The 24,887-nt window shown below is 63.4% G+C and overlaps 1 protein-coding gene across 1 annotated transcript in view; it reads left to right on the plus strand.

Moving 5' to 3' along the window:
* The first annotated feature begins 307 nt into the window (after positions 1-307).
* Positions 308-24,887, plus strand: part of AGAP2 (ArfGAP with GTPase domain, ankyrin repeat and PH domain 2) — a 33,499-nt gene continuing 8,919 nt past the window's right edge. The window contains exons 1-6 of the mRNA XM_065419394.1: positions 308-2,012; positions 18,905-18,963; positions 19,856-19,943; positions 21,805-21,890; positions 22,136-22,277; positions 24,471-24,605. Coding sequence (XP_065275466.1) covers positions 308-2,012; positions 18,905-18,963; positions 19,856-19,943; positions 21,805-21,890; positions 22,136-22,277; positions 24,471-24,605 — 2,215 coding nt within the window. The remainder of the gene's footprint in view (positions 2,013-18,904; positions 18,964-19,855; positions 19,944-21,804; positions 21,891-22,135; positions 22,278-24,470; positions 24,606-24,887) is intronic.

Consider the following 24,887-nt stretch of genomic DNA (forward strand, 5'->3'; position numbering starts at 1 on the left):
CCGCGGGGTCGGCCGCTCCGAGGCTGCCTAGGCGCCGCTCAGCGGGGGCTGCTCTGAGCCCTGCGCCCTGCGCTGCGCGGCGGGCCGGGCCTCCAGTGGCGGCGGCCGGAGGGGGATGCCCGGACTTGCGCGCCTTTCCTGCGCTCGCCGCCTCCCAGCTGCCCGGGCTGCGCGGAGCGGCCGGGCCAGGGAATCGACGCCCCGCTAGGGGCTCTCGCCGCAGCCGGCCCGGTGGGCGCGAAGGGGAGGCGCGCCGGGCGCAGATGCGGGGCGCTGCTGCCGGCGCGGTCCGCTCCCCCGGGCACTCATGAGCAGAGGGGCCAGTCTGCAGCGGAGAACCACCTACCTGATCTCCCTGACCCTGGTCAAGCTCGAGTCCGTGCAGCCGCCGGAGGAGCAGGCCAAGGCGGGGGCGGAAGATGGAGCCCCCCAGCCCGGCTCCAGCCCGGCCACCCCCGGCCTCTCCGGGGTGACGGCGCGCCGGGAGGGCGAGGGGTCCCGGGCGGACGAAAGCGCCAAGAGCAAGCGACAGGAGCGGAGCTTCCACCGGCAGGATGCGCTTTGGATCAGCACCAGCAGCTCCGGCCCGGGGGACTATTTCCTGCAGCTGTCGCCCAGCAGCCCCAGGACCCCGGTGCCCTCGCCCTCCCCGTCCCCGGAGAGCGCCGGCCGGCTGCTCGCCCTCTGGGCCGGCCCGGGGCTGCCCTCGCCCAGCGCCAGCACCCCCGCCCCGGGGGCCCCGGCTGAAGACCCCAGAGCTCCGGATCCCAAAGCGGACGCTCCTCTGACCCTGACGCCGCCGGCGGTGCCCCCCAAGCCGGGCCCCGCTCTGCACCCGGCAGCCCCAGCTGTGCCCCCCAAGCCGGACACTGCACTGCATCCAGCTGTGCCCCCCAAGCCGGGCATTGCACTGCATCCAGCTGTGCCCCCTAAACCGGACACTGCACTGCATCCAGCTGTGCCCCCTAAACCGGACACTGCACTGCATCCAGCGGTGCCCCCCAAGCCGGACACTGCACTGCATCCAGCTGTGCCCCCCAAGCCGGACACCGCACTGCATCCAGCTGTGCCCCCCAAGCCGGACACTGCACTGCATCCAGCTGTGCCCCCTAAACCGGACACTGCACTGCACCCAGCTGTGCCCCCTAAGCTGGATGCCACACTGCATCCAGCTGTGCCCCCCAAGCCGGATGCTGCACTGCTCCCAGCTGCCCCACTTGTGCCCCCAAAGCCAGAAGCCATTGTGGCCCCAGCGGCTCCGGGGGTGAATGAGACCCTGGAGGTGCCAGGCGAGCGGAGCCAGACCCCCAGGGAAGGTTTGCCGCTCCTCACCACCAGCTGCTCCTCCAGTGCGGCGGCTCCAGGCCGGAGGCTGCTGCTGAGCCATGCCAGCTGGGGCTGCCCCGAAGTGCGGGAGCCCGGAGCACCCGAGGGCGGCGGTGCTGGCCGAGCCGGCGGCTCCTCGTTCTCCTCCCCCCTGAGCCCTGGCGCCTCCTCGCCTCACCCAGCGGCCGGGAGCCGGCGCCTCCGGCTGGCCAGCAACAAGCCTTTCAAAACGGTGACCACCAGCGGTGTCAAGATGGGCTCCGAGCCCAAGGCGGGCAAAGGCGCCCACAAGGGGGGCCCAGGCAACCGGCTGTCGTGGCCGGAGAGCGAGGTGAAGGGCCGCATGAAAGGGGGCCCCAAAGGCAGCGGGGAGGCGGCCCCCCGGGCCACGGCCAGGGCGAAGCTGTCGCCGCGCAAAGGCAAGAGCAAGACCCTGGACAACAGTGACCTGCTCCTGGATGCCGAGGGCCCGGCGGCCTCGGCCTTCTGCCCCTCGGAGGCCGGCGTCGGGCTGAAGCGGGGCCGCGAGGGCGGCCGGGCCTCCACCCGGGACCGCAAGATGCTCAAATTCATCAGCGGCATCTTCACGAAGAGCCCGGCCTCCACCCCCACCCACCCCGGGCCCGGATGGGGCCTGGGCAGCCGGGAGCTGCTGAGCCCCGAGCGAGCCAAGGGGTCCTCGCCCAGTAAGTACGGCGGCAGGCCTGGGGAGGGGGCTAGGGTGAGGAGTTTTGGGGGGGATCCCTTAAAAGCCAAGGAGGGGGGAGTGGATCGGGGGGGTTGGATTATTGCTGCAGTGATGGGGGTGGGGGTTGGAAGCCAGGACTCCTGGGTTCTATTCCTAGCTCTGGGAGTGGAGCGGGGGGGTGTCCAGTGGTTAGAGCAGGTGGGGCTGGGAAGCCAGGGATGAGCGCGGGTGAGGCACATCCCTCCATGGTGCCTGTTTCCCTTTTGGTAAAATGGGGGTGACAGTCCCCACTTGGGGAAGTGCCACTGATGAGGGATCAGCGCTCGGAGGCCCGTGGCGAAAGAGGCTCTCGATGGGCAAAGTCAAACCACAGCTCCCCCGAGAATGACGCAGACCCGTCCCTGCCCCATCCCTTAGGCATGGGCGGGGGCTACCGGCAAATCTGCGTTATGGGTCTTCACAGGTCCAGTCCCAGGTGTGAGCCTGGGCACGGATCCGCTCTCGGGTGTGACGGAGCCCAGAGCCTCCACTGCGTGTATATGTCTGTCATGGAGATGGGGGTTTCTGGTTAAGGTTAGAAAGCCTGGTCCTCCGGGGGAATCTGCCTAGAAGAGGAGGACGCTTTGACCAGTACCATGCAGGCGGGTTTCTGAGACCGTGGAAATCCAAGAGGCGCCGCGTTAGGTGTCTCAGGGGGTCACGGAGCGGGGACGTGAACTCAGAAAGTGCCGCGCAGGGGGGCATTTAGTCTCAAGACGCCGCTGCTAAAGGGTTAATAAAGGCCGATGGGAGGCAAGTCTTGCAGCGGCGAGACCAAGGCCCCGCTGTGCAGGGCGCTGCACAAACACATGGCAAAGAGCTGGTCCCTATGTGGTTAGCGTGAGCAGCGCGGGTTAGGGGCGGATTCTCGGTGGGGCTTTGACCCGGTGGACTCTCCGACAATGGATTAGCCATTTATTGAAACATCTGCTCAGCATTTATTAATCCTTGATTAATGGAACCATCCCAGACAGTGGGTCCTGCTGCTCTTTGGCGAATATGTGACACTCCCCCCGCCCCCAGGGTTTTAGCCTGTGGTTGTGTTGTCCCCCGGAAGCTCTGGTGCTAGGATTGAGGGGTATGGAACAGCTTCCGTATGAGGAGAGATTAATAAGACTGGGACTTTTCAGCTTGGAAAAGAAACGACTCAGGGGGGATATGATAGAGGTCTATAAAATCATGACTGGTGTGGAGAAAGTAAATAAGGAAGTGTTATTTACTCCTTCTCATAACACAAGAACAAGGGACCACCCAATGAAATGAATAGGTAGCCGGTTTAAAACAAACACAAGAAAGTATTTTTTCACGCAACGCACTGTCAACCTGTGGAACTCCTTGCCAGAGGGTGTTGTGAAGGCCAAGACTATTACGGGGTTCAAAAGGGAGCTAGCTAGATTCATGGAGGATAGGTCCATCAATGGCTATTAGCCAGGATGGGCAGGGATGGTGTCCCTAGCCTCTGTTTGCCAGAAGCTGGGAATGGGCGAGTGGGGATGGATCACTTGATGATAACCGGATCTGTTCATTCCCTTTGGGGCACCTGGCATTGGCCATTGTCAGAGGTCAGGATACTGGGCTTGAAGGACCTTTGGTCTGACCCAGTATGGCCGTTCTTATGATTTTGCAGCTTTGATTGCTTGGAGATGCTTCTCAAAGCCAGGAGCGTTCTCCCCCCATCCTCCACCCCCCTCCTTCCCGCCCCCATCCGTGTTTGGCACTGAAAGTTTCCACGGTGAAATGACGAGGGATCACCTAGGAAACGCTCCGTCGGCAGGGAGGTGGGTACCAAGCATCGGTTCCCCCTGCCGGGCGTCTCCCGTGGGAAAGGGACGCAGAATCGGCTCCCAGGAGCAAGGTGGGAATTGCAAGGGACAGCCTGGATTGACCCTCTGAACAACTGTGACGGGAGCCAAGCTGGTTCCTAGCCCGGCCTGTATTACACGGGAGCGGGTGCTCTGGGATATGGCCGGGGCCGGAGGGCAGGAAAAGGACTTCCCAGCGGCGAGACAGGGCTGCGCTTGTAACGATCCTTTTGTAACATGAAGGATGAATCGGCCCTGGAAGCTGATGGGTGGGTGCGTTTTAGCAACCAGGAATGACGGGCCGCCCCGTCGCTCTGCCGGGCGAGCCCAAGGCCGCGCCTGCTGCGTCGGGGTTAGAATGCTACAGAGCCGCAGGGCGTTGGGGTAGCACAAAGGGTTAATCAACACGCAACCGTTTCTCTGTCGTGGGGGCGCAAAGGGTTAATACACATACACACACACACACACACACACATGCAAAACCTTCCTCTGTTGTGCAGGTGCAAAGGGTTAATACCCACACACACACACACACACACACAACCTTCCCCTGTCATGGAGGCGCAAAGGGTTAATACACACACACACACACACACACAACCTTTCACTGTTATGGGGGTGCAAAGGGTTAATACACACAGACACACACACACGCAACCATTCCCTTGTTGTGGAGGTGCAAAGGGTTAATACATACACATTCCCCTATTGTGGAGGCACAAACGGTTAATACACACACACAAAACCGTCCCCTTGTCGTGGAGGTGCAAAGGGTTAATACACATACAACACATACACACACAAAACCTTCCTCTGTTGTGGAGGTGCAAAGGGTTCATACACACACACAACACACAACCATTCCCTTGTTGTGGATGTGCAAAAGGGTTAATACACACACACACACACACACACACACACACTCATCCTCCAGGCAACAACCCAGCTCGGCTCGGGGATGCGGCGTGTCTGTGTGGGCCTCCTTGCGAGACTTTAATTTCACAACCCAACCCTGCATCCGTAAAGGAAAATCCCCTCGTGCAATTCCAGCGCGGGGCAGCATTGATCCAGAGCTTGTGTTGTACTTAGTTCCTTTCCTCTGATGATGCCGCCCCCCACCCCTGAATCTCTGACCACTAGGCCCCACTCCCCTCCCAGAGCTAGGGACAGAACCCAGGCGTCCTGACTCCCAGTCCCTTGGACAGCCTGCCTGAAACACTGAAAAAAAAACCCCATAACGCAGCGTTATAAAAAGTGTATTTGCAAATTTTATTTTTCAAATATTTCAAGAGCCTTTATTTGTGGGGTAGAGAGAGGGGCTTGGCTGGGAAGAACCACGGAGTGGAAGGGGAAGGGAAAAGCCTGTTTTCCAGTACAGCGAGTTGGGATATAGAAAGGGGGGGCAGGATGCTAAGCAGAAATGTAATTTGATTAAAATATTCCCTGTGTCTGTGGTTCTGGTGCGATAAAGGAGGCCCCTTGTCAGACTCAGAGGCTAGGGTGATGGGCCTGGCGTACGAACCAAATAGAATGCTTAGCTTCTGAAGTGGAGCACTTACTCCAGATTAAAGCCACTTTCGAGGGTTCGGCCGGCAGAGTTAGAGTCGCCAGTTGCTCCTTGTAGACAAGCCCTGAGTCTTTCTGGCTCAGATCCTGAAAGGTGGGAGAACTCCATGCCTTAGAGAGAGATCTAGAACTGATCCCCAGTCTCTGGTGTGTAACAGAAGGGAGCTCGGATAGGAAATGACCGAGCTGCTGGTGCCCGGGAGAAGGAGTTGCATGAACAGACGCTGGCAGGAGCGGGCCCCGGACATCTCCATTTTTCCCTCCGGCTGCAATGACTGAATCAGCCCGGCTCAGCTGGGGCCAGATCCCTGCTCTGGGGAGCTGTCAGGAAGACATGTTCATCTTCTGGAATTGCAAAGCCGTTCCCAAAGGATTGGACACCCGGCAGTGGGCTGCCCAGAGCAGAGGATGCCCTCCCCTCTGAGGACTGGAGGGGCTGTGGTTCTCAGCCAAATGCCAAGTGCCATGTGCCATCGGGCAGGCTGGGAGGTGAGCCAGGCTGGGACGTGGGCCTGATCTAGCCCTGCTGGAGAGCATATTCCGTGGATCAGGGGTGTGTGCGGGAGGGTGTCCCCGAAGGCAGCAGCAGGCACCACGCTAGGTAGTTGCAAAGCTGTCTTGGCTGGCAGCCAGGCTCTGAGCAAATGTGCTCCGAGCCGGGGCTAGGAGCCGTACACTGGGATGCTGGTGTAACACTGGTTTCTGTGCACACGCCCCCCTGGCTGTACCGGGGTTCAGCACCTTCTCACTCCCTTTGTTCCCCGTTTCCCTGGATCCCCCAACATGGCCCCCTCCTTCGCCGCATCCGCTGGGCGATTAGCAGAAGTGGGAGGTGGGCACGGGGCCAGCGGAGCCATCTCGCAATTTGCTGAGCTCCTTGTGTGCCTCAGACCAGGGTTCGAATCCTAGCTGGGAGCAGCCGGACTGCTCCCTGCAGAGCATCCCAAGGGACCAGGGAAATACCAAAAGCTGAAATGGGCAGAAGCCAAGATAGTTTCTTCCTCCTCCCAAGGTGACACCGTGGAGAGGCGGCCGCGATCCGGGAGGTGGGTTGGGAATTTTCCAATGGAACATCTTTCCAGCAGAAAATGCCTTTGTGGAGTCCCAGATTCCAAGACCTCCTGGATGCCACAGGCCACGGCCCGTCCCTAGAAGAATTCCTAGAGCCAATATTATACTTGGTACCTGTCCGCCGATGATACAGCCCCGCTACCCCTGGATCTCTGACCACTAGGCCCCACTCCCCTCCCAGAGCTGGGGACAGAACCCAGGTGTCCTGACACCCTGTCCCTTGGACAGTCTGCCCGAAACACTGAAACCCCCCCTATAAAACAGCTTTATAAAAAGCGTATTTGCAAATTTGCAAAGACATTGCGCTTTGGTTTAAAAAATCGCCCCTGACGGCAAATCCACCAGGAGCGCCCCTTAGTGAATTGTTCCAACGGTTATTTACCCTTCCTCTTCGAAAGGGATGCGTTCCCTCCCACCTGAGTTTGGCTCGTGACAGCTTCCGAGCAGAACGGTCGGTGGTGAAACGTTGCACAGAAACGTGTCGATTTCGTTGGCGGGGGAGGAAAGGGCAAACCAGCAGTTTGACGAGCTCGGAACATTTTGTTTTGCCGTTTTTCGGGCGGGCGGGTTGGAATTTTCCCTTCCAAGTGGTTGTGTGTCGTGGAGAGATTTCCTTGGCGCTGTAAACATTTTAGCAGGAAGCTTTTCCTTGATGATGTTGAAATGAAACATTTTGATTCGAGTGGAACGTTTTGCTCGGCCCAAAACACAGGTTTTTTTGGGGGGGGGTTGGTGTTTTGGGATTGTCTTGCAGAGGGAATTTCTGAATGGTTTTGCTTTCCCGGAGTGGAATTTTCCCCCCCAAAGCCGTGGAATTTAATTCAACCCCCTGGCGATTTCTCCCGGACCCCTGGGGCGGCGTCCACCGCTCTGGAGTGTCAAGACAGCTGAGTTCTGTCCTGTGTCCCGGGCTCAGGCTGTTTGCAGCAACAGGAGCTGTGGGTGGCTGTAGCCTCCTCAGCCCTCGCAGATGTGGGGACCCCCTCCTTGCCCTTAGCTGGGACCCATAGCCGAGTTGTCAGACCAGAGACCAGGCTCCTTGGCTGGATGGGGTTAATTTGGGGAAGCTTTGCTGGGAGCCGGAAGAGCCATGGCCTGCCTCAATCCAGCATCTCTGACAGCTGCCTTGCCCGGGCACCAGCTGAAGCAGGGGGAACCCGCTGCTGAGCCGCTTACGTAACGTGCGACGTGCCCGGGGGCATTTTCCATGGGAGTCGCGGGCTCTTGGGGAGGCTGGCATGGCAGCTAACGGGAGCTGAGCCAAGCTCTTGGCCTGAAAGCTGGAACCAGACAAAACTGGGCACCGTTTGTGGAGGACCCGGGGGGTGGCGCACCTCAATTGCAGGGGGAACCAGGGGCCGGCACACCCCAATTTGCAGGGGGTGGGATCTGGCCTATTGACCTCAATGGTGTGATGTCGGTTTACCCCAGCCGGGATCTGGCCCGTAGAAGTCAGGTCTGGAAAGTCCCTGTAGTTCCCATTCACTCCCTGTCCTGGGACCCTCCCCGGATTGCCCCTACAGGGCGTTCCCCGGGGTTTGGCCTGGTTTGGGTCGCTGCCCCTTCCCTGGCCTTTACCTCCCAGCTGGAGATGGTTTGCTGCTAGGAAGCTTTGCCTGAAATTCAGTTTCCCCTCTCGCTGGCTACCCCTCAGTATCTGTCCATGATGCCCAGCAGGGCTGGAGCAGCCTTGGGGCGGGGGGCAGTTGAGGGGCGGGCGTGGGCAGCAGCTGAGCGGGGCGGGTGGGGTCGGCCGGCCTAGGGGTGGGAACTCTGCTAGCGGAGTAACGTTCCCAGGCAGTGAAATGATCTTGATCTCCCCGGCCGTGCGTTCTGGGGCCGCAGGGACAGGCAGCGGGATGGGGGAGCCCAGGGGGAAGACTTAGAACTGCCCCAGCCTCTGCAGTGAAATACCACCAAGGCCTGGGTTCTGGTCCCGGCTCTGCTGCTGTCCTGGGCACGTCCTTCCCCACCCCCCTGTGCCTCAGTTTCCCCTCCCACCCCTTTGTGGCTGTTTTGCTCCTCGTGAGCAGCAGGCCAGACCCCCCAGTGGCAGGGACGCCTGCTCCTGTTCCCAGAGCTGTTGTGGGCGTCCTCGGGCTCCGCTTCGATTTGTTCCTTCACAGTTTGGGGTTTGAGTCTAATTTGACGTGATGCCAGTTGGTTTCTTTCCCCCCGTCAGAAAGTATAATGGCTTGTGAAAGGCTCCACGCCTGGCTAGGGGGTGCTGCTGTCCTACCCGCTGCGCCCGGGCACCGGGCCAGTCGGCACCCCGCTGGTGACCCAGTGCGGGGAGGGGGGAGGCGGAGCAGGAAGGGTGTGGAGAGCGCAGGGGGGCCGTGATCTGGGGGTGAGTCAGTGAGGACCCAAGGACGCGGGGGGGGGCACCATTCACTCCCCCTCGCTGGAGGATGATGGCTTTCCTTAGTGCTCCAAAGACCCAGCCACGTGATGGGAACGGGGCGGCGGCAGCCCAGATGCCACGGTGAAGGGCTGAAAGAACAAGCAGGCGGCATGCCCACAACCTCACCCCACCTAAGCTCGCTGTGGGGGGCAGCGTGGAATCCTGCTGCCTGTTGTTCAGCCCCTGAACCCCCACCCCCACCCCCGAGGGGATCCCCCGGAGCCGCTGGCAACAGAGCCGGGCACGCCCTGGGCAGGGATGGCAGGGGCTGGGCTGCCACCCTGCGCCCCGGCTCCCCTTTGTCGGAGGGAGGAGCGCTCGCTTCCCTGCTGCCGGGCCGTGTCAGGCGGCAGCTCCGTCCCCGGGCACCGTGCTCCGCCCCCAGCTGAGCTGAGTCTAGGGGCTGGGAGATTTTGGGGGCCAGTGGGTCTGAGTCATTACCAGGCCTGTGGGCACATGGACCCCCCCCTCCTGGGCAAGCCCGGGCTGCAGGAGGCAACATGGAGGTGTGGCCGGACGAGGGAAAGGAGCGGGCAAAGCACCCTGCACCACAGCTCATCTGCAGCCGTGCACGGCCCCAGAGAGGCCACGAAAGCAGGGCAGGAGTTTCGATCTGTTTTGCCCTGTGCCAGGGGCCCCCCTGGTCTGCCACGCTCGGACCCTTGCCAGCTGCTCGCCCGCCATCTCGCCACTAGCCAGGAATCGGCCTCAGCCCCTGCGAGGGGCGTCCATGGTGCCAGCCTGGCTGGAGTTGTCAGGGTCTGGTCTCCGAGACCCCCGTGATGGGAACCTTGGTGCTGGTGCCCGTCAGATAAACTCAGGGGGCGGGGGAAGGGAGTAGATTTGTGCCCCTTGGGGAGGGCGTTGCTTCCTTGGCCAGGTTCACAGTCACTCTGGTAACGAGGCTGTAATTAGCGACGCCAGCCTTGGGTACAGGCGCCGTCGTTCCCGCCCACGCACCCCCCGACCTGGGGCCTCGCCGTGGGCTCGGATAACGCACGTGACCCCTGACGTGAGAGACAATCCCAGCCCTAAGACGCTCCCGGTCTGAATAGACAAGGTGTGGGAGGGGAAACTGAGGCACAGGGCTGGGCTAGCGGGGGGCTGCGGGTTGGGCTTGAGGGGCACTGGCAGAGCTGGGGCTGTGGGGAGCCCAGAAGTGATGCCCCTTGGCAGAGCTGTGGGTGGGAACCTTGCAAGTCACCTGCCTATGCCAGCCCTGCTCTCAGCCTTCCCTCTCCTGAGACCTTTCTGCAAAGGCCTGAATCGCCCAGGTCCTGTGCTCACTGTGCTGCTACCTGGTGCATTACGGTAGCCCTTAGATGCCCCAAACCAAGATTAGGGGCCCCATTGATCAGGGCTGCACAGACATAGGGTGAGAGGCAGCCCCTCCCCTGCAGAGCTCACAGTCTAAATAGATGAAGGGTGGGAGGGGAAACTGAGGCACAGAGCCAGGAAGGGACTTGCCCCAGGTCACCCAGGAAGGGCAAACTGGGACTTACAGAACCCAGGAGTCCTAAGTCCTTGCTGTATTTACTGGACCAGGCTGCTTTTCCAGTTGCCTTTCTCGACAGCATTCCTAGGGGCCCAAACACCCGTTTACGGGGTGTCTCCTTTTTAAATGAGTTCCTAACGCCCGGGGCCGGGAGCCAGTGCTGGGAACCGCCTCCGACCTCAGTCGGCAATCGGGCGTGTTCGTGGGCTCGCCGCTCGGCAGATCCCGGTGTCTTCATGAGCCGCCCGGCGGGTGATTCGGCTTGGGAAGCCGGTCGTTATTTCTCAGCTCTGAAATGAGCCAGCATCACCCGGCTTTGGGTCTCTGAAGCGCCTTTCTCCGCCCAGAGACAGGCAGCTTCTGGGGCCTGTTCACAAACACCCCCCTGCACACGCCCCTGAGCTGGATGGTGAAACCTCGCCCCACAATCCCATTGAGAAATTGGGGACTGGGGAGCCAGACTTTTACCCCATTTGCCCCTATAGAGCAGGGCCTTAGCCTACAAGCCGGGCCACTGAAATCCGTGAGGCTCTGAAGTGCTGATCTCTCTGGGCCCGGGGATCAAAGCCCGGCTGCGTGCTGCACCCCTGCCTTGCATTTACAGCGCGTATGATGGTAGCACCCGAAGGTCCCACCCAAGAGCAGGGCCCCTCTCGTGACAATCCGAGCCCTGAAGAGCTCACAGTCTGAACAGACGAGAAACTGCGACCGGGAAGCGCCTTGCCCCAGGGCACCCAGCAGGGGAGTGGCAGGGCCGGGAATGGAGCTTACTGTTGTGTTAGGACGGAGGTTGTGACATTTCGCTGCCCAAAACTCAAGAGCTCTGGCCCAAGGCACACTTTGTGTGGGGGAGGGTTAGAACGGGCTGCCCCCCGCAGCCAGCCACGCCATTGGTGCCCGGGCTGCCCACGTTGGAGGGTTTTCTATAAGGCCTGTCCCTGCCATACCCCAGTGCCAGCCCCCCCCCCCCCGGGGCATTACCAGCAGCGCGTGCTCTGTCTGGGTATGGAGGAGCGGCAGAGCTAGTGATCCTGCTGCATGCCACCCCCGGGCCAGGGCTGCGCCAGCACCCATCACGCGCTCTCTCCAGCGGGTGCCTGGCACAGCCGGCTCCTCTCATCCCTGGCGTGGCTCCGATGCCCTCAGCTGGTGGGGAGGGGGGGGGCGAGCTGAGCGCCCTCCAAACTCAGCTCAGGTGTGGGGCCGAGTCCCGGCCTCGCTGAGCTAACGGGACTCTTCCCTCTCCAGCCCCGTCTGCAGGGAGGCTGGTCCCTGAGCCGTGATCGGAGCAACTAATTAGCAATGACAGAGAACTCGTGGTGTTTATTAAACACCTTCCCATCAGCCCTCTGGCCATCCTGTGCTGCGCGGTCCCTGAATTCTTGACCGTGGGGGTTACTGTCGGTGGCTTTCCGCAGTCCATTCTCCAGCGCAGCAGCCTCCGTGGGGCGGGCTGCAAGGGGCTGAAGAGGCAGTGCAAGCTAGTGGCTAGAGCAGCGGACTGGGAGTCGGGGGCTCTGTCCCCCCACACCCCTCGTGAGACCTGGGATGAGGCAATTGGGCTCACCTGCGAAGCGGGACTAGCAGCATTAGCCCTTTGGCCTGAGCAGTGCAGTCGATTGCCAGGCCTGGCCGGGCGAGCTGGCCGGTGCTCCGAGTCAGGACAGAGTCCCCTATCCCTGAACGCAGCGGGACAAATGACAGCAAGCCGTTTCCTTGCTCAGAAATCCCCAGGTCTGCCCTCCGGCAGGCTCTGTGCCCAAGGAGCGCCGTCCCTCTGCGACCCGCTCACAGCTCCTGCTCCTGGCTTCCTTTGCCTCCAGCGCTCACAGGCTGCTGTATCTCCCTTGCCCCACAGAGACCCTTCAGTCCACACGGCTCTGCTGTGACCTGCCATGTGGCTACTGCCTTGGCCATAACTGCTCCTTCTCACGACCCTCAAGGAGAGCGCTTGGCCGCCCGTCGGCTTTAATGAGGCCTGTGATTGGCTTTGGATCTAAGGTGACTCACCCGAGGGTGGCTTCTAAGCACCTCCCAGCACCACGTGATAAACAGGGAGCATCTGGGCTGGAAGGAACCAAGGCCTTGTTTAGGGCTAAAGAAGGCCACCCTCCCCTCCCGTGACGAGCAAACGCAGGAAAAGTCTGGGGCAGCTCAGCTGGGCTTTTTGGTGAAAACGCCTGAACGTGGGAGTGCTCCTCTAGTGTTATTTAAATGTGTTACGGTAACAGCTAGTGTCGGGGTGGGGGTGGGGGCGAGCATTATGCTAGGTGCTGTACAAACACAGAGTGAGAGACATTCCCTGCCCCCAAGAGCTCATGGCTTAGATGGCTAAGAGTGGGAGGGGAAACTGAGGCACAGAGAGGATTTTTTTTTGGGGGGGGGAGGATACAGCACTTTTCATCCATCGCTGTCAGAGCACTTTACAAAAGAGCTAAATAGCATTATCCCCATAGTACAGGCAGGTAAACTGAGGCACGGAGCAGCCTTGTGACTTGCCCAAGGGCAGTGGCAGGGCTGGGAACAGAACCCAGGTCTCCTTAGTCCCCGGGGAGAGCCCCTACCCACTAGACCTCGCTGCCCCTTGGCTCCCTGCAGTGACGGGTTCATAAGACATACAGTGCCCCCTCCAGCCAAGACGGGTCGTGTCAGTAGCCGTCTGCCCAGCCACGGGAACTGCTTCTGAGGCAGAGGAACGAGAGGTAACCAGAAGCACAGAAGCATGAGGCGGGTGAACAAGGTGGCAGAGCAGTGCCAGGCCTCGGAAGGCTTCCTGCGGCGCAACCTACCTGCTGGCAGAGGGGGACAATGGCCTGTCTGGAAGGCAGGGAGCCAGGGGGTTCATGCCACGTCCCGGTGAGCACACAGCATGCGGCTACACGGACCTGGCCATCCCTGCCCGGCAGATCCAGGGTATAGACCCAAACGCCCAGGCATCCGAGCGCCGGTCCCTTTGATGCCCTGCGTCTGCTCCCCCTCCGCGCAGCGGGGGTGTTAATCAGGGGCGTCGTCCCCGTGGAGCGCCGGTTTTGTACCAGCCAGGCTTGCCTTCGATCTCCGCTGACTGGCATTTCAAACGCCGCAGCCTGGGAGAAGCCACCTGCGGGAGGCCTAGACAGACGGAGCGCGCGGCGGGAAGGGATTAAAAATGTATTTTGTCTGGGCGCCGTGGCCGTCGGCACCGAGGGAGCTGTCGGCTTCCATCGCCCGCGGAGCCGCACGCCCGTTGCGTGGCGGTGCCCCCTCCTCCGCCCGGCGCAGGGGTGTAACGGGGTGCTAGCTGCCTGCCCGTGGGGGCACGGGGGGTGACACACAACCGGTCAGGGGCTGCCGGGCTCATTTGCTTGTTTCGTCCGTCTCAGCACCGTGCGTCTGCTGGAACGTGGGCTCTGGGAGGGGCTAGGTAGGGCTGGGATTTTGGAAATCTCTGGCTGTTGGAGCCAAGGGGTGTCAGCAGGTGCCCGACCTGCTTTTGGAGCATCTCAGCCTGGGTCGGAACATGTTCTAGCTCACCCACCAGATATGGGCTGGATGTAGGCATCCCAGGGGAAGAGCCTCTGGATTCTCACCCTGGTTCCTTCTGGTCTCAACTCGATGCCAGCCTGGCCACCATGGAGAGCCAAAGCTCTCTCTGCATTGTGGTCGTGCCAGGAGACCCAGTCGGGGATTGGGGCCCTGTTACCCGGGTGCAGTGCGGTCCCTTCCCCTAAGAGACGGCAGGCGGGCCCGACAGAAGGAGAGAGCCCAAGCCGGTACTGTTGGCATGGATCATCCTCCAGCCACAGCCAGCCAGGGCGGTGTCTCCCCAGCACTGCCCGTGGCCGGTGGTTCCGTGCCCTCGTGCCAGTTCCCTGCCCTCCGTCCCAAGGGGGGTAGATTGCGAGCGGCTAGGACGGCGCTAACCCTCCGCACCCATCCCTCGCCAGCCGACACTTGTGTAGCCGGGGAGCTGCATTTCAAGGCTCGCTGAGCCGGCGTTGTTTATGGCCTCGTTTGGCTGTTTAATTGACAGGACCTGCCCTCGGCCGGGGGGTGGAAACCAGCAGCTCCTCTCCTGTTGGCCGTCAGGGTCTCTGAGGCAGCTAGAGACATTTCCTTCCCTCCCGGCTATACCAGAGCAATAGAGATGAAGGCCTAGATCCTCAGTGGTAGGTAAGCGCCTAACTCCTATTGGTTTCAATGGGAGTTAGGTGCCTAAATTCCATGGCCGTATCTCAGGCTTTAGCATCCTCCAGAGAGCAAGAGCCCTGCTTTGCTCTCAGCCTTGTCGCTGCGGCAAAATCGCCTCGACTCCCGCGACCACTGCTCTGAATCCCTCCTTAGGACTGTCACAGGGTGAGCTGGCCCTTTAAGGGGAGGCGGGCTCAGCCACACCTGGGCCAGGTGGCGCCTGATCCCTGCTGGCCCTATGGCCCTAAACGGACTGACTTGAGCCCCTCCCCTCACTTGGGAAGGGGACTAAACCCCGCTCCTCTTAAAGGGCCAGCTCGCCCTTTGATGAGGACCTGGAACTGGGGGGGGCTTTCAAAGCCAGCTCGCTAATTGGTTTCCTGCTAATCAGATTTATCTTGCAGCCCTGACAGCTGGGGCTGGGGGCAGTCAGATTTCACGTTCCAGGGCCTAGCTGATCTCTCACCCCATGGTCAGGAAGGAATCCCGGCCCCCGGCCCACTGGCCAGGTGCATTCTGGGCTTTTCTTCCCACCACGCAGCAGATATCGGCTGCTGCTGGGGGCAAGATGCCGAACCTGACGGGCCAATCGCAGCAGCTGAGTTTGTCCCAATCTTGGTAGCTGATTTGCTGCTTGAGCGGTTCCGCACCAATCAGGCTGGGGGAGGGGTGATGTCATAGCCGGGAAGGGTTGTTACTGGTGCCGAGACAGGATTTGCCCAGCAATACAGTGGCCGAGTGTTGCACCAATAGGCCCGCCGGGTGGTGGGGGGAAGCAGCAGCCCCATTGGTCACCGTTGTGGATAAAGGTGCACAGGCATCTTTGCACGACTTTGAAGTGCTGCACGGGCACTTTGCACGCCCCGTACGTGCACGCCCGGCTTCCAGAGGGGGACCCCGCTCGAGCATCCTTCAGGGCAAAGGGAGACCGAATCCACAGGGCAGAGATTTGCACCGACCGGGTGCAAGGCCCGGGACAAAGGAGAATTAGGTCCAGTCTGGCTGAAGTGGGTCCAGGCGGTGGCATGACACTGAGCCAAAGGGCATCAGGCAAACTCCTGGCAGGCGGGATCCATCAGGCTGTGACGTAGTTCTCCAGCACTTGATCTGGGGCCAGGCTTTCAAAAGAGTTCAGGTCCTTTTGAGGCACCTGAATAGCCCGGGGTGACCCCCACGGCTGGATTATCGGAAGAGCTCGCAAACTGCCTAAAGGGGAAGCTGTGCTCTAGTGCAAATGTTGGGTGCTGCTCTCTGGCCCTTCATCCCGGGGGGGGGGGGGGGGCTGTTGAGACAAGGGAACAAGGGGACGGTGGCTGAAGTGGTGCAAAAGGAAGAGGGTTTTGTAGCTTTCCAACCCAAAGAGACGTACAGCCCCCGGCAGCCTGCCCGGCACTGGTTTCCTCCGGGCCCCAGCAAAGCTGCATGGCAGAAACCTCGAAGGACCTTCACTGGGCTGTGGCCCGTGGTCCTGCTCTAACTGGTGCTGGGATTCTCCTTCGTTAACACTAAAGGGGGGGGGCGGTTGTGTCAGGGGAACGCTCGGTGACGCTCGTCAGGCGCCCAGCCAAGCGCAACCAAGCCAGTGGGTGCCTGCAGGTGCCAGACTGTGGCTTCTCCCAGCCTGCTTGATGCTGTCACCCGAGGGCCGTGTGCCAAGGTGTGGGGGGGGGCTGCTAGGCTCCCCTCGCCCTTCCCCCCCACACACCTGCAAACCTGGCGTTGTGTTTGCCATCTGGGCACGGCCGGGGGGCAGTGTCCGAGGCTCGGTCCCAAGCTCCCTGCTCCTCCGAGGGCGACCACTTCCGCTGCCGCGGCCCGGTCCTCATCGCAGGCCGCAATCCCTCGCATGTGACTGTGTCCCCAGCAGGGGGCAGCGTCTCCAAGGAGGCCTGGGCAAGGTGGCAGGGTGTAGTGGGACTTGTCGCACATGGCGACGGGGTGTTTTGCCCGGCCCCCTCCGGGGCTGCTACGGCCGCTGGCGCAGAGCCGGCGCGACGTGCCCGTAGGGAGCAGCGTGGGTCTGAGTGGGGGGCATCAGGAACTACCCAAGAGCACGATTTCTTTGTGGATTGGCCTGGGCCGTGTCCCAGGATCCAGGGCCCCCGTCCCGCCCCTGACCGAGAGGACGGGGCATCTGCCTCGTTTGGGGCTGGTGGCTCCCGAATACTCCGAACCCAGGGGTTCCCCGCAGCTGTTCTGAACCCCAGTCGCTTCCCAGCTTCAGGGCAGGCCGCGAACCATCCAGATTTTGCCTCCTTGCCAGCGTGGGGCGTGCAAGGGGGCCCACGCCGGTCATGTCCGCTCCTCTCCGTCATGGGCTGGAGTCCTGTGATCGCCGAGGCCAGAGGGCCATGCCAAGTGACAGCAGCGCTTACATAACCACCCGAGATGACGGCGCCAGCCTGGGGCAGAGAGAGTCGAGCCTGTCGCTGCGACTCACAGCGCCGGGCAATCACCGAGTCAAGGCGGCCGTGGGGGAGGAGGAGGGCGGATTGCAGACACAGTCTCGCTGGATTCTTCGGCTAACCCAGCCCCTCGCCCCTGCTTTTTACTGTCTCCCGCCTGAGACTGAAGGGGGGGGGCAGTTTACTGGTCTCCTGCCCCCCGCCTCATCTGTCCCTGTGTCCCTGCAGCACTGGGATAGTCAGAGGTGCCTAAGGGAGTTAGACACACAACTGGCTTTCACTGGGGCTTGGGCACTTCAGAGAGACGGATTCAATGCCCTTTGCTTTACCACCTCGGACAAGTCACTTAGCTACTCTGTGCCTCGGTTTCCCCATCTTTCAAATGGGGATAACACTCGGGGGGGGGGTTGAAGAGCATGAGGTGCTCATATAGGGTGGTGCTGGGAACCATACGGGAACCCAAGATAGCCACGGACGTGCCTGACCAGGATGTTAGGCAGGTCGGGTAGCATCCCCCGTTGGGGGCCAGGGCATGAGAGAGAAACGCCCCTAGGTGGGGGCGACGGAGCTGTCAGCTGGCAGGAGTGGGGTGGCACCAGCTGGAAGCCATCCACCGTGGGACCAGCGGCCAGGGTGGCTGCATGGGAGGTGGCACCCGCGGGTACCTGGCTGTCAGGAAACAGCCTGATCTCCAGGACTCCAGAGCCAACGGGGCTGTAGCCAGGGCCCTTGTCTCTCCAGGTCGCACGGCAACGCGCCGGGCACTGTTGCTTAGCAACTGTTCCATGGTAACCCAGAGAGAAGGAATGAGTTCCACTGTGCGGAGCCCGGCTGGGCGAAGCCCATGGCAGGGCCTGTCCTGCCGGCGGCAGCCTGGGCCCAGAGTCGCCCCAGAGCCCAGACCCTGGGCTGGGGCAAACCAGCAGAGAAAGGACATTAACCAGCCCCCCCCCCCCGCCCCCCGGCTCTCTGCGTCGCAGGCGAGACCCCATCACTGGGAGCCAAATCCAGCCAGACGCAGCACTGGGTGGACACTGCCCTCGCTTTCCACAGGGGCCAGTATATACCGTGTGGTGGACCCGCGGTATCCATGCTGGTCTATATGGGAAGGGGTGGCGTATATATGGGGCTAGTATATATAGTGAAACTGGGTCCTGGATCCATGCTGGGCTATACGGGGCAGCGGGGTATATATGGGGCTGGTGTCTATAGTGTTTGTGGTGTGCAGCGGCGTGTATATGGGGCAGTACGTACAGTATAGCCCAGAACTACGTCCGTGCTGTTGCGTCCGGAGCCGGGGTGGGTCTGCGTGGCGCTGTGGGGCGGTGCCGTGGTGGCAGATCCCGCAGCCGTGCCCCCCCCCCCCCCCCGTGTAAATGCCTCGATGGAGTTTTGCTCCGGTCGCTTTCCCGCGGCGCTCTCCAGCCGCTGATCGGTGCCTCTGTCATCCAGGGCTCAATAACCCAGTGTCTGCCCGAGCGGCCAGGCCTGGGTGTAAATAGCCTCTCTGGGCTGCGTCGCCGCGTCCGGGCGCCCCCTGGCTCCATTCAGCTTCCAGCGTAAAGACCCAGGCTCCAGGCCCTGCCGTTCCCAGGCTGGCACCACGCCCTCCCCCCGCCTCCACTTCCCCCCCCGGGGGCAGGGGGGAGCTGCTCCCTTAGCAGAGCGCCGGGCCCCCTTGGCCAGCCCAGCACCCAGGTACACACCGAGGGGGCCTGATCCAGAGCCCGGACGCCTGCCTCAAGGCCCCTTCGCACCAGTCTGGCTGGTGTGAAGAGGCCAGAGCCCCAAATTCCCTGGTGGTTCAGAGCTGGGTCCGTCCCTTCATCACCACGGGTTGGGGCTCTGTCGCCGGGGGGAGCGGGCGCCAGCACTGAGCTGCCTGGCCCACCAGGGGCATCTCCGTGGGCCTCATGCCCCCTTTCTTTCTCTCCTCAGAGGCCATAGCAAATAGCCAGGAATGGACCCTCAGCCGCTCCATCCCGGAGCTCAGACTGGTAGGTGTCTCGTTGCCCCCCCGTCGCCCCCCCTCCAGCCACCAAGCAGGCGGGACATACGGAAACATGGGATTTATGGCAGTGAGACCTGACCCCCAGGCCTGGGTCGTCCGCCCCCCCCACCCCGCACCGTTCTGCCCCTCAATCCCGACCGCAGCCCTGGGGTCCCCCCACAGCTCTGCTGGTGCCCCTCAATCCCGACCCGCAGCCCCCAGTCCTGGGGTCCCCCCCCAGCTCTTCCGGTGCCCCTCAATCCTGACCCACAGCCCCCTGCCCTGGGCTCCCCCCCCCCCCAGCTCTGCTGGTGCCCCTTAATCCCGACCCACAGCCCCCAGTCCTGGGCTCCCCCCCAGCTCTGCTGGTGCCCCTCAATCCCGACCTGCAGCCCCCAGTCCTGGGTTCCCCCCACAGCTCTGCCGGTGCCCCTCAATCCCGACCCGCAGCCCCCTGCTAGCCCATGGCACCGAGCCTGGCAGCTGACACTTGGCATCAGTTCAGACGCCCGAGCTCAGAGGCCCTGTGACTCGTGCCGTGGGATGCGCCCGGGGGGGCTGTGGAGACGGACGCCGCCCCAGGCCTGCTCCAGGACACGTGGAGCACCTAGCCCAGTCACAGGGGGCAGCAGAGAACTCCGGGGGGCCCCCCAATGGGGGATGGGGGAGGGATTGGGGGTGCACTGGGCTCCTGGACACAAGGGGGTTCCTTCCCTCCTGCCTCACGTAAGGGAGAGCCGGTCCCCTTGCCCCTTGGCCAGTGACCCCTGGGGGGGCCAGGCTGGGGGGGGCGCTAGTGTGACTGGAGTGGAAGAGCCGGGTGGGGGTGGGGTGGGGGGACACTGTCTAGCACAGGACGGAGCGTGACCTGCCATGACCTCTGCCCTTTGGCCTCCCAGGGCGTCCTGGGGAGCATCAAGAGCGGGAAGTCGGCCCTCGTCCATCGCTTCCTCACCGGCTCCTACCTGGGCCTGGAGCCAGCCGAGAGTGAGTGCCGGGGGGCGGGCGGGGCGGGCGCGGAGCCGTGTGCTGGGCTGGGGCCCCACCCTGGCCTGGCCCTGCCTCGGGCTGCTCCTCAACTTCTGGGCCCTGCAGAGACCAGCAGGGGTGTGTCGGGGTGTGAGCATCCAGGCCAGCAGAGTGGAGAATGTGCCGGTTCCGTGGCCGGACTTTGCCAGTTCCGTGGCCAGGTCCTGCCGATTCCGTGGCTAAACTGTGCCGGTTCCGTAGCCAGGTCCTGCCGGATCCGTGGCTAAATCATGCCAGTAACAGTTCCATGGCCAGGTCCTGCCGATTCCGTGGCTAAACCATGCCGGTTCCGTAGCCAGGTCCTGCCGGATCCATGGCTAAATCATGCCAGTTCCATGGCCAGGTCCTGCCGGTTCCGTGGCTAAACCGTGCCGGTTCCGTAGCCAGGCCCTGCCGGTTCCGTGGCCAGACCCTGCCGGTTCTGTGGAGAGATCCTGCCGGTTTCATGGCTAAACCATGCCGGTTCCGTGGCCAGATCCTGCCAGATCCATGCCGGTTCCGTGACCAGGTTCTGCCGGATCCATGGCTAAACCATGCCCGTTCCGTGGCCAGATCCTGCCGGTTCCATGGCCAGGTCCTGCCGGTTCCATGGCTAAACCGTGCTGGTTCCATGGCCAGGTCCTGCTGGTTCCGTGGCCAAACCGTGCTGTTTCTGTGGCCAGAGTGTGCCAGTTCCATGGCCAGATTGTGCCGGTTCCGTGGCCAGACCCTGCCGGTTCCATGGCCAAACTGTGCCAGTTCCGTGGCCAAACTGTGTCGGTTCCGTGGCCAGACTGTGCCAGATCCTGCCACTTCCGTGGCCAGACCATGCCTGTTCTGGGGCCTGAATGTGCCCCTCAGCCTAATTTTTGCCATACCTGGATTTTCTCCTAACTGGGCATTTCCCAGCAGGGCACCTTGACCTCTCCCCTCCTCCCCTGCCCCCGCTAGCCCCACGTGGGACGGCCCCATCGGGTGCATTGTGGGGAGCACCCTGCGTTGGCTCTGTCCTAGCTGGGCCCCCCTGCCTGGCTCTGTGGATCCCCATCTCCCACCACTCCGTTCTCCTAATGGGCAGCTGCTGCCCGGGGGTGGGTGCGGGGCACTGGCCAGCTGCTGGCACCGAGGGAGCTGCAGACAATGGCCCTGATTGAGTCCCGCGCAGCTGACGGGCTGGGCACAAAGAGCTGGTGGCAGCTTCCCCCCGGCCATTGTCCAGAGCCCGAATGGGCCCAGATGAGATAGAGGGGCTAAGTCACCAGGGCCAGCAACCAGCCAGTCGCAGTCATTAGCCCCCGTCCACACACGGGCCCTGTGCCCAGAAGGTGTCGGCCTCCAATGTCCTCTTTGCTTCTGTAGTCCACAGGCCTGGCCCTGAAGGGGAGAGCGTGGCACTGGCGCCCCTCACTTCCGACCCACAGCCCCTGCTAGCCCAGCCCTGGGCTCCCCCTTCTACAGCTCTGCCAGCACCCCTCTCTCCCGACCCACAGCCCCTGCTCTCCCAGCCCTGGACTCCCCACCCCCAGCTCTGCCGGTGCCCCTCACTCCCGACCCGCTGCCCCCTGCTCTCCCAGCCCTGGGCTCCCCCCTCTACAGCTCTGCCAGCGCCCCTCACTCCCGACCCGCTGCCCCCTGCTAGGACTTTTGAGCAGAGGCCAGTAACTTGAGCTTTGCGTCACCTCGGGGGCTGATTTTGTGACCCCAACCAACGCCTCCCCCGAGCTCTGGGACGAGGCTGCCCGTGCCCGGGAGGGAGCTGAGCCCGGCGTGGGCAGGCAGGGGCCGTCGGGCACAGGGGCCCTGCTCAGCACCTGCTCTCTCCCCCTCTCTGTGGATCCAGGCGGACAGTTCAAGAAGGAAGTGGTGATGGACGGGCAGAGTCACCTGTTACTGATCCGAGAGGAAGGGGGTGCCCCGGACGTCAAGGTAACCGCTGGGGGAGGGCTGGGGAGGGGGAGCAGCCGCAACCTGGGGGGGGGGATCGCAGGGCACTGGATGCTCCGGCGGCTGATCCCTGGCTCCTGGTGTCTCCACTCCGGAGACGCCCCCGCAGCTCTGGCCTCAAGGCCGGGGGCGGGGGGGGGGGGTTCCCTGGTTGTGTGTTGGGGACCCCTCCCCCCGGCACAGAGAACCAACCCCCCTTCCCGCTCTCTCCCACCCCACACACACAGTTTGCCAGCTGGGTGGATGCCGTGGTCTTTGTGTTCAGCCTGGAGAACGAAGACAGCTTCCAGGAGGTCTCCCAGTACTACAACCTCCTGACCAGCTACCGCAGCCCCTCGGAGGTGGCCGTGGCCCTGGTGGGCACGCAGGGTGAGTGGGGCGTGGGCAGGGCTGGGGCCCTGGGCAGGGGCGGGGAAGATGGCACGCCCAAAGTGCGCGCTCGCTGCAGGCCGTCACGATGTAGGTGGTGGATATCTGAGGCAATCCCAGGGGGGTCAGCAGGGGGCGCTGTACACAGGGAGTGGGGCAGGGAGTCACTAGGGGGCGCTGTACACAGGGAGCGGGGCAGAGGGTCACTAGGGGGCGCTGTGCTGCAGGGAGCGGGGCAGGAGGTCACTAGGGGGCGCTGTGCTGCAGGGAGCGGGGCAGGGGGTCACTAGGGGGCGCTGTGCTGCAGGGAGCGGGGCAGGGGGTCACTAGGGGGCGCTGTACACAGGGAGCAGGGCAGGGGGTCACTAGGGGGCGCTGTACACAGGGAGCGGGGCAGGGGGTCACTAGGGGGCGCTGTACACAGGGAGCGGGGCAGGGGGTTACTAGGGGGCGCTGTGCTGCAGGGAGCGGGGCAGGGGGTCACTAGGGGGCGCTGTACACAGGGAGCGGGGCAGGGGGTCACTAGGGGCGCTGTACACAGGGAGCGGGGCAGGAGGTCATTGGGGGGCGCTGTACACAGGGAGCGGGGCAGGAGGTCACTAGGGGGCGCTGTGCTGCAGGGAGCGGGGCAGGGGGTCACTAGGGGGCGCTGTACACAGGGAGCGGGGCAGGGGGTAAGTAGGGGGCGCTGTACACAGGGAGCGGGGCAGGGGGTCACTAGGGGGCGCTGTGCTGCAGGGAGCGGGGCAGGGGGTCACTAGGGGGCGCTGTACACAGGGAGCGGGGCAGGGGTCACTAGGGGGCGCTGTACACAGGGAGCGGGGCAGAGGGTCACTAGGGGGCGCTGTACACAGGGAGCGGGGCAGGGGGTCACTAGGGGGCGCTGTACACGGGGAGCGGGGCAGGAGGTCACTAGGGGGCGCTGTGCTGCAGGGAGCGGGGCAGGGGGTCACTAGGGGGCGCTGTACACAGGGAGTGGGGCAGGGGGTCACTAGGGGGTGCTGTACACAGGGAGCGGGGCAGGGGTCACTAGGGGGCGCTGTACACAGGGAGCGTGGCAGAGGGTCACTAGGGGGCGCTGTGCTGCAGAGAGCGGGGCAGGGGGTCACTAGGGGGTGCTGTGCTGCAGGGAGCGGGGCAGAGGGTCACTAGGGGGCGCTGTACACAGGGAGCGGGGCAGGGGGTCACTAGGGGGCGCTGTACACAGGGAGCGGGGCAGGGGGTCACTAGGGGGCGCTGTACACAGGGAGCGGGGCAGGGGTCACTAGGGGGCGCTGTACACAGGGAGCGGGGCAGAGGGTCACTAGGGGGCGCTGTGCTGCAGAGAGCGGGGCAGGGGGTCACTAGGGGGCACTGTGCTGCAGGGAGCGGGGCAGAGGGTCACTAGGGGGCGCTGTACACAGGGAGCGGGGCAGGGGGTCACTAGGGGGCGCTGTACACAGGGAGTGGGGTAGGGGGTCACTAGGGGGCGCTGTACACAGGGAGCGGGGCAGGGGGTCACTAGGGGGCGCTGTACACAGGGAGCGGGGCAGAGGGTCACTAGGGGGCGCTGTGGTGCAGGGAGCGGGGCAGGGGGTCACTAGGGGGTGCTGTGCTGCAGGGAGCGGGGCAGGGGGTCACTAGGGGGCGCTGTGGTGCAGGGAGCGGGGCAGAGGGTCACTAGGGGGCGCTGTGGTGCAGGGAGCGGGGCAGGGGGTCACTAGGGGGCGCTGTGCTGCAGGGAGCGGGGCAGGGGGTCACTAGGGGGCGCTGTACACAGGGAGCGGGGCAGGGGGTCACTAGGGGGCGCTGTGCTGCAGGGAGCGGGGCAGGGGGTCACTAGGGGCGCTGTACACAGGGAGCGGGGCAGGGGGTCACTAGGGGGCGCTGTACACAGGGAGCGGGGCAGGGGGTCACTAGGGGGCGCTCTCCCCTCGTAGTCAGCGCTGGCCCCCATAGCCCCCAGGATCCAGAGGCGAGAGCTGTATCTGGTGCATTGGGCGTTAACCCTTCGCACACCGGCACTCCGGAGCGTCTTTCCCCCTCCCTGGCCGGGCGCCCGGCTCGTGACTTGGTCCCCACCCCGAGGACCCTCGCGGCGGGCGGCGCCCGGCCGCCAGAGGGGGGCAGTGGTGTGGAGCTGGGTGGTGCCTGTCCACCCCATCCGTCCGTCCGTCCGAGTGAGACGGGGCCGTTCTTTCTCCCACCCCCCAGACAAGATCAGCTCCACCAACCCCCGGGTGATCGAGGACCCGCAGGCCCGGGCGCTCTGCAGCGACATGAAACGCTGCCTCTACTACGAGACCTGCGCCACCTACGGCCTCAACGTCGACCGGGTCTTCAGTGAAGGTAACCGCCGGCCAGGGGGGCTGAGCTGCTCCTTCCGTGTCTGCCACGGGCTGGGCCTGGCTCCTGTGGGGCCGGGCCAGGACCCCAGGCAGCTCTACGTGGCTGGGGCTGGCGTGGTTTGTTCCCCCATGGATCCCTGTGGCCGTGGCAGGGGTGGTTTGTTCCCCCTAGGGGTCCCCATGGCCGTGGCTGGGGTGGGCTCTCCCCCGGGGGGTCCCAGTGGCTGTGGCTGGGACGGTCTGTCTTCCTGGGGGTCCGTGTGGCTGGGGCAGGCTCTCCCAT

The sequence above is a fragment of the Emys orbicularis genome, chromosome 19 (assembly GCF_028017835.1).
Source record: "Emys orbicularis isolate rEmyOrb1 chromosome 19, rEmyOrb1.hap1, whole genome shotgun sequence".
In the NCBI taxonomy this organism is placed as follows: domain Eukaryota; kingdom Metazoa; phylum Chordata; order Testudines; family Emydidae; genus Emys; species Emys orbicularis.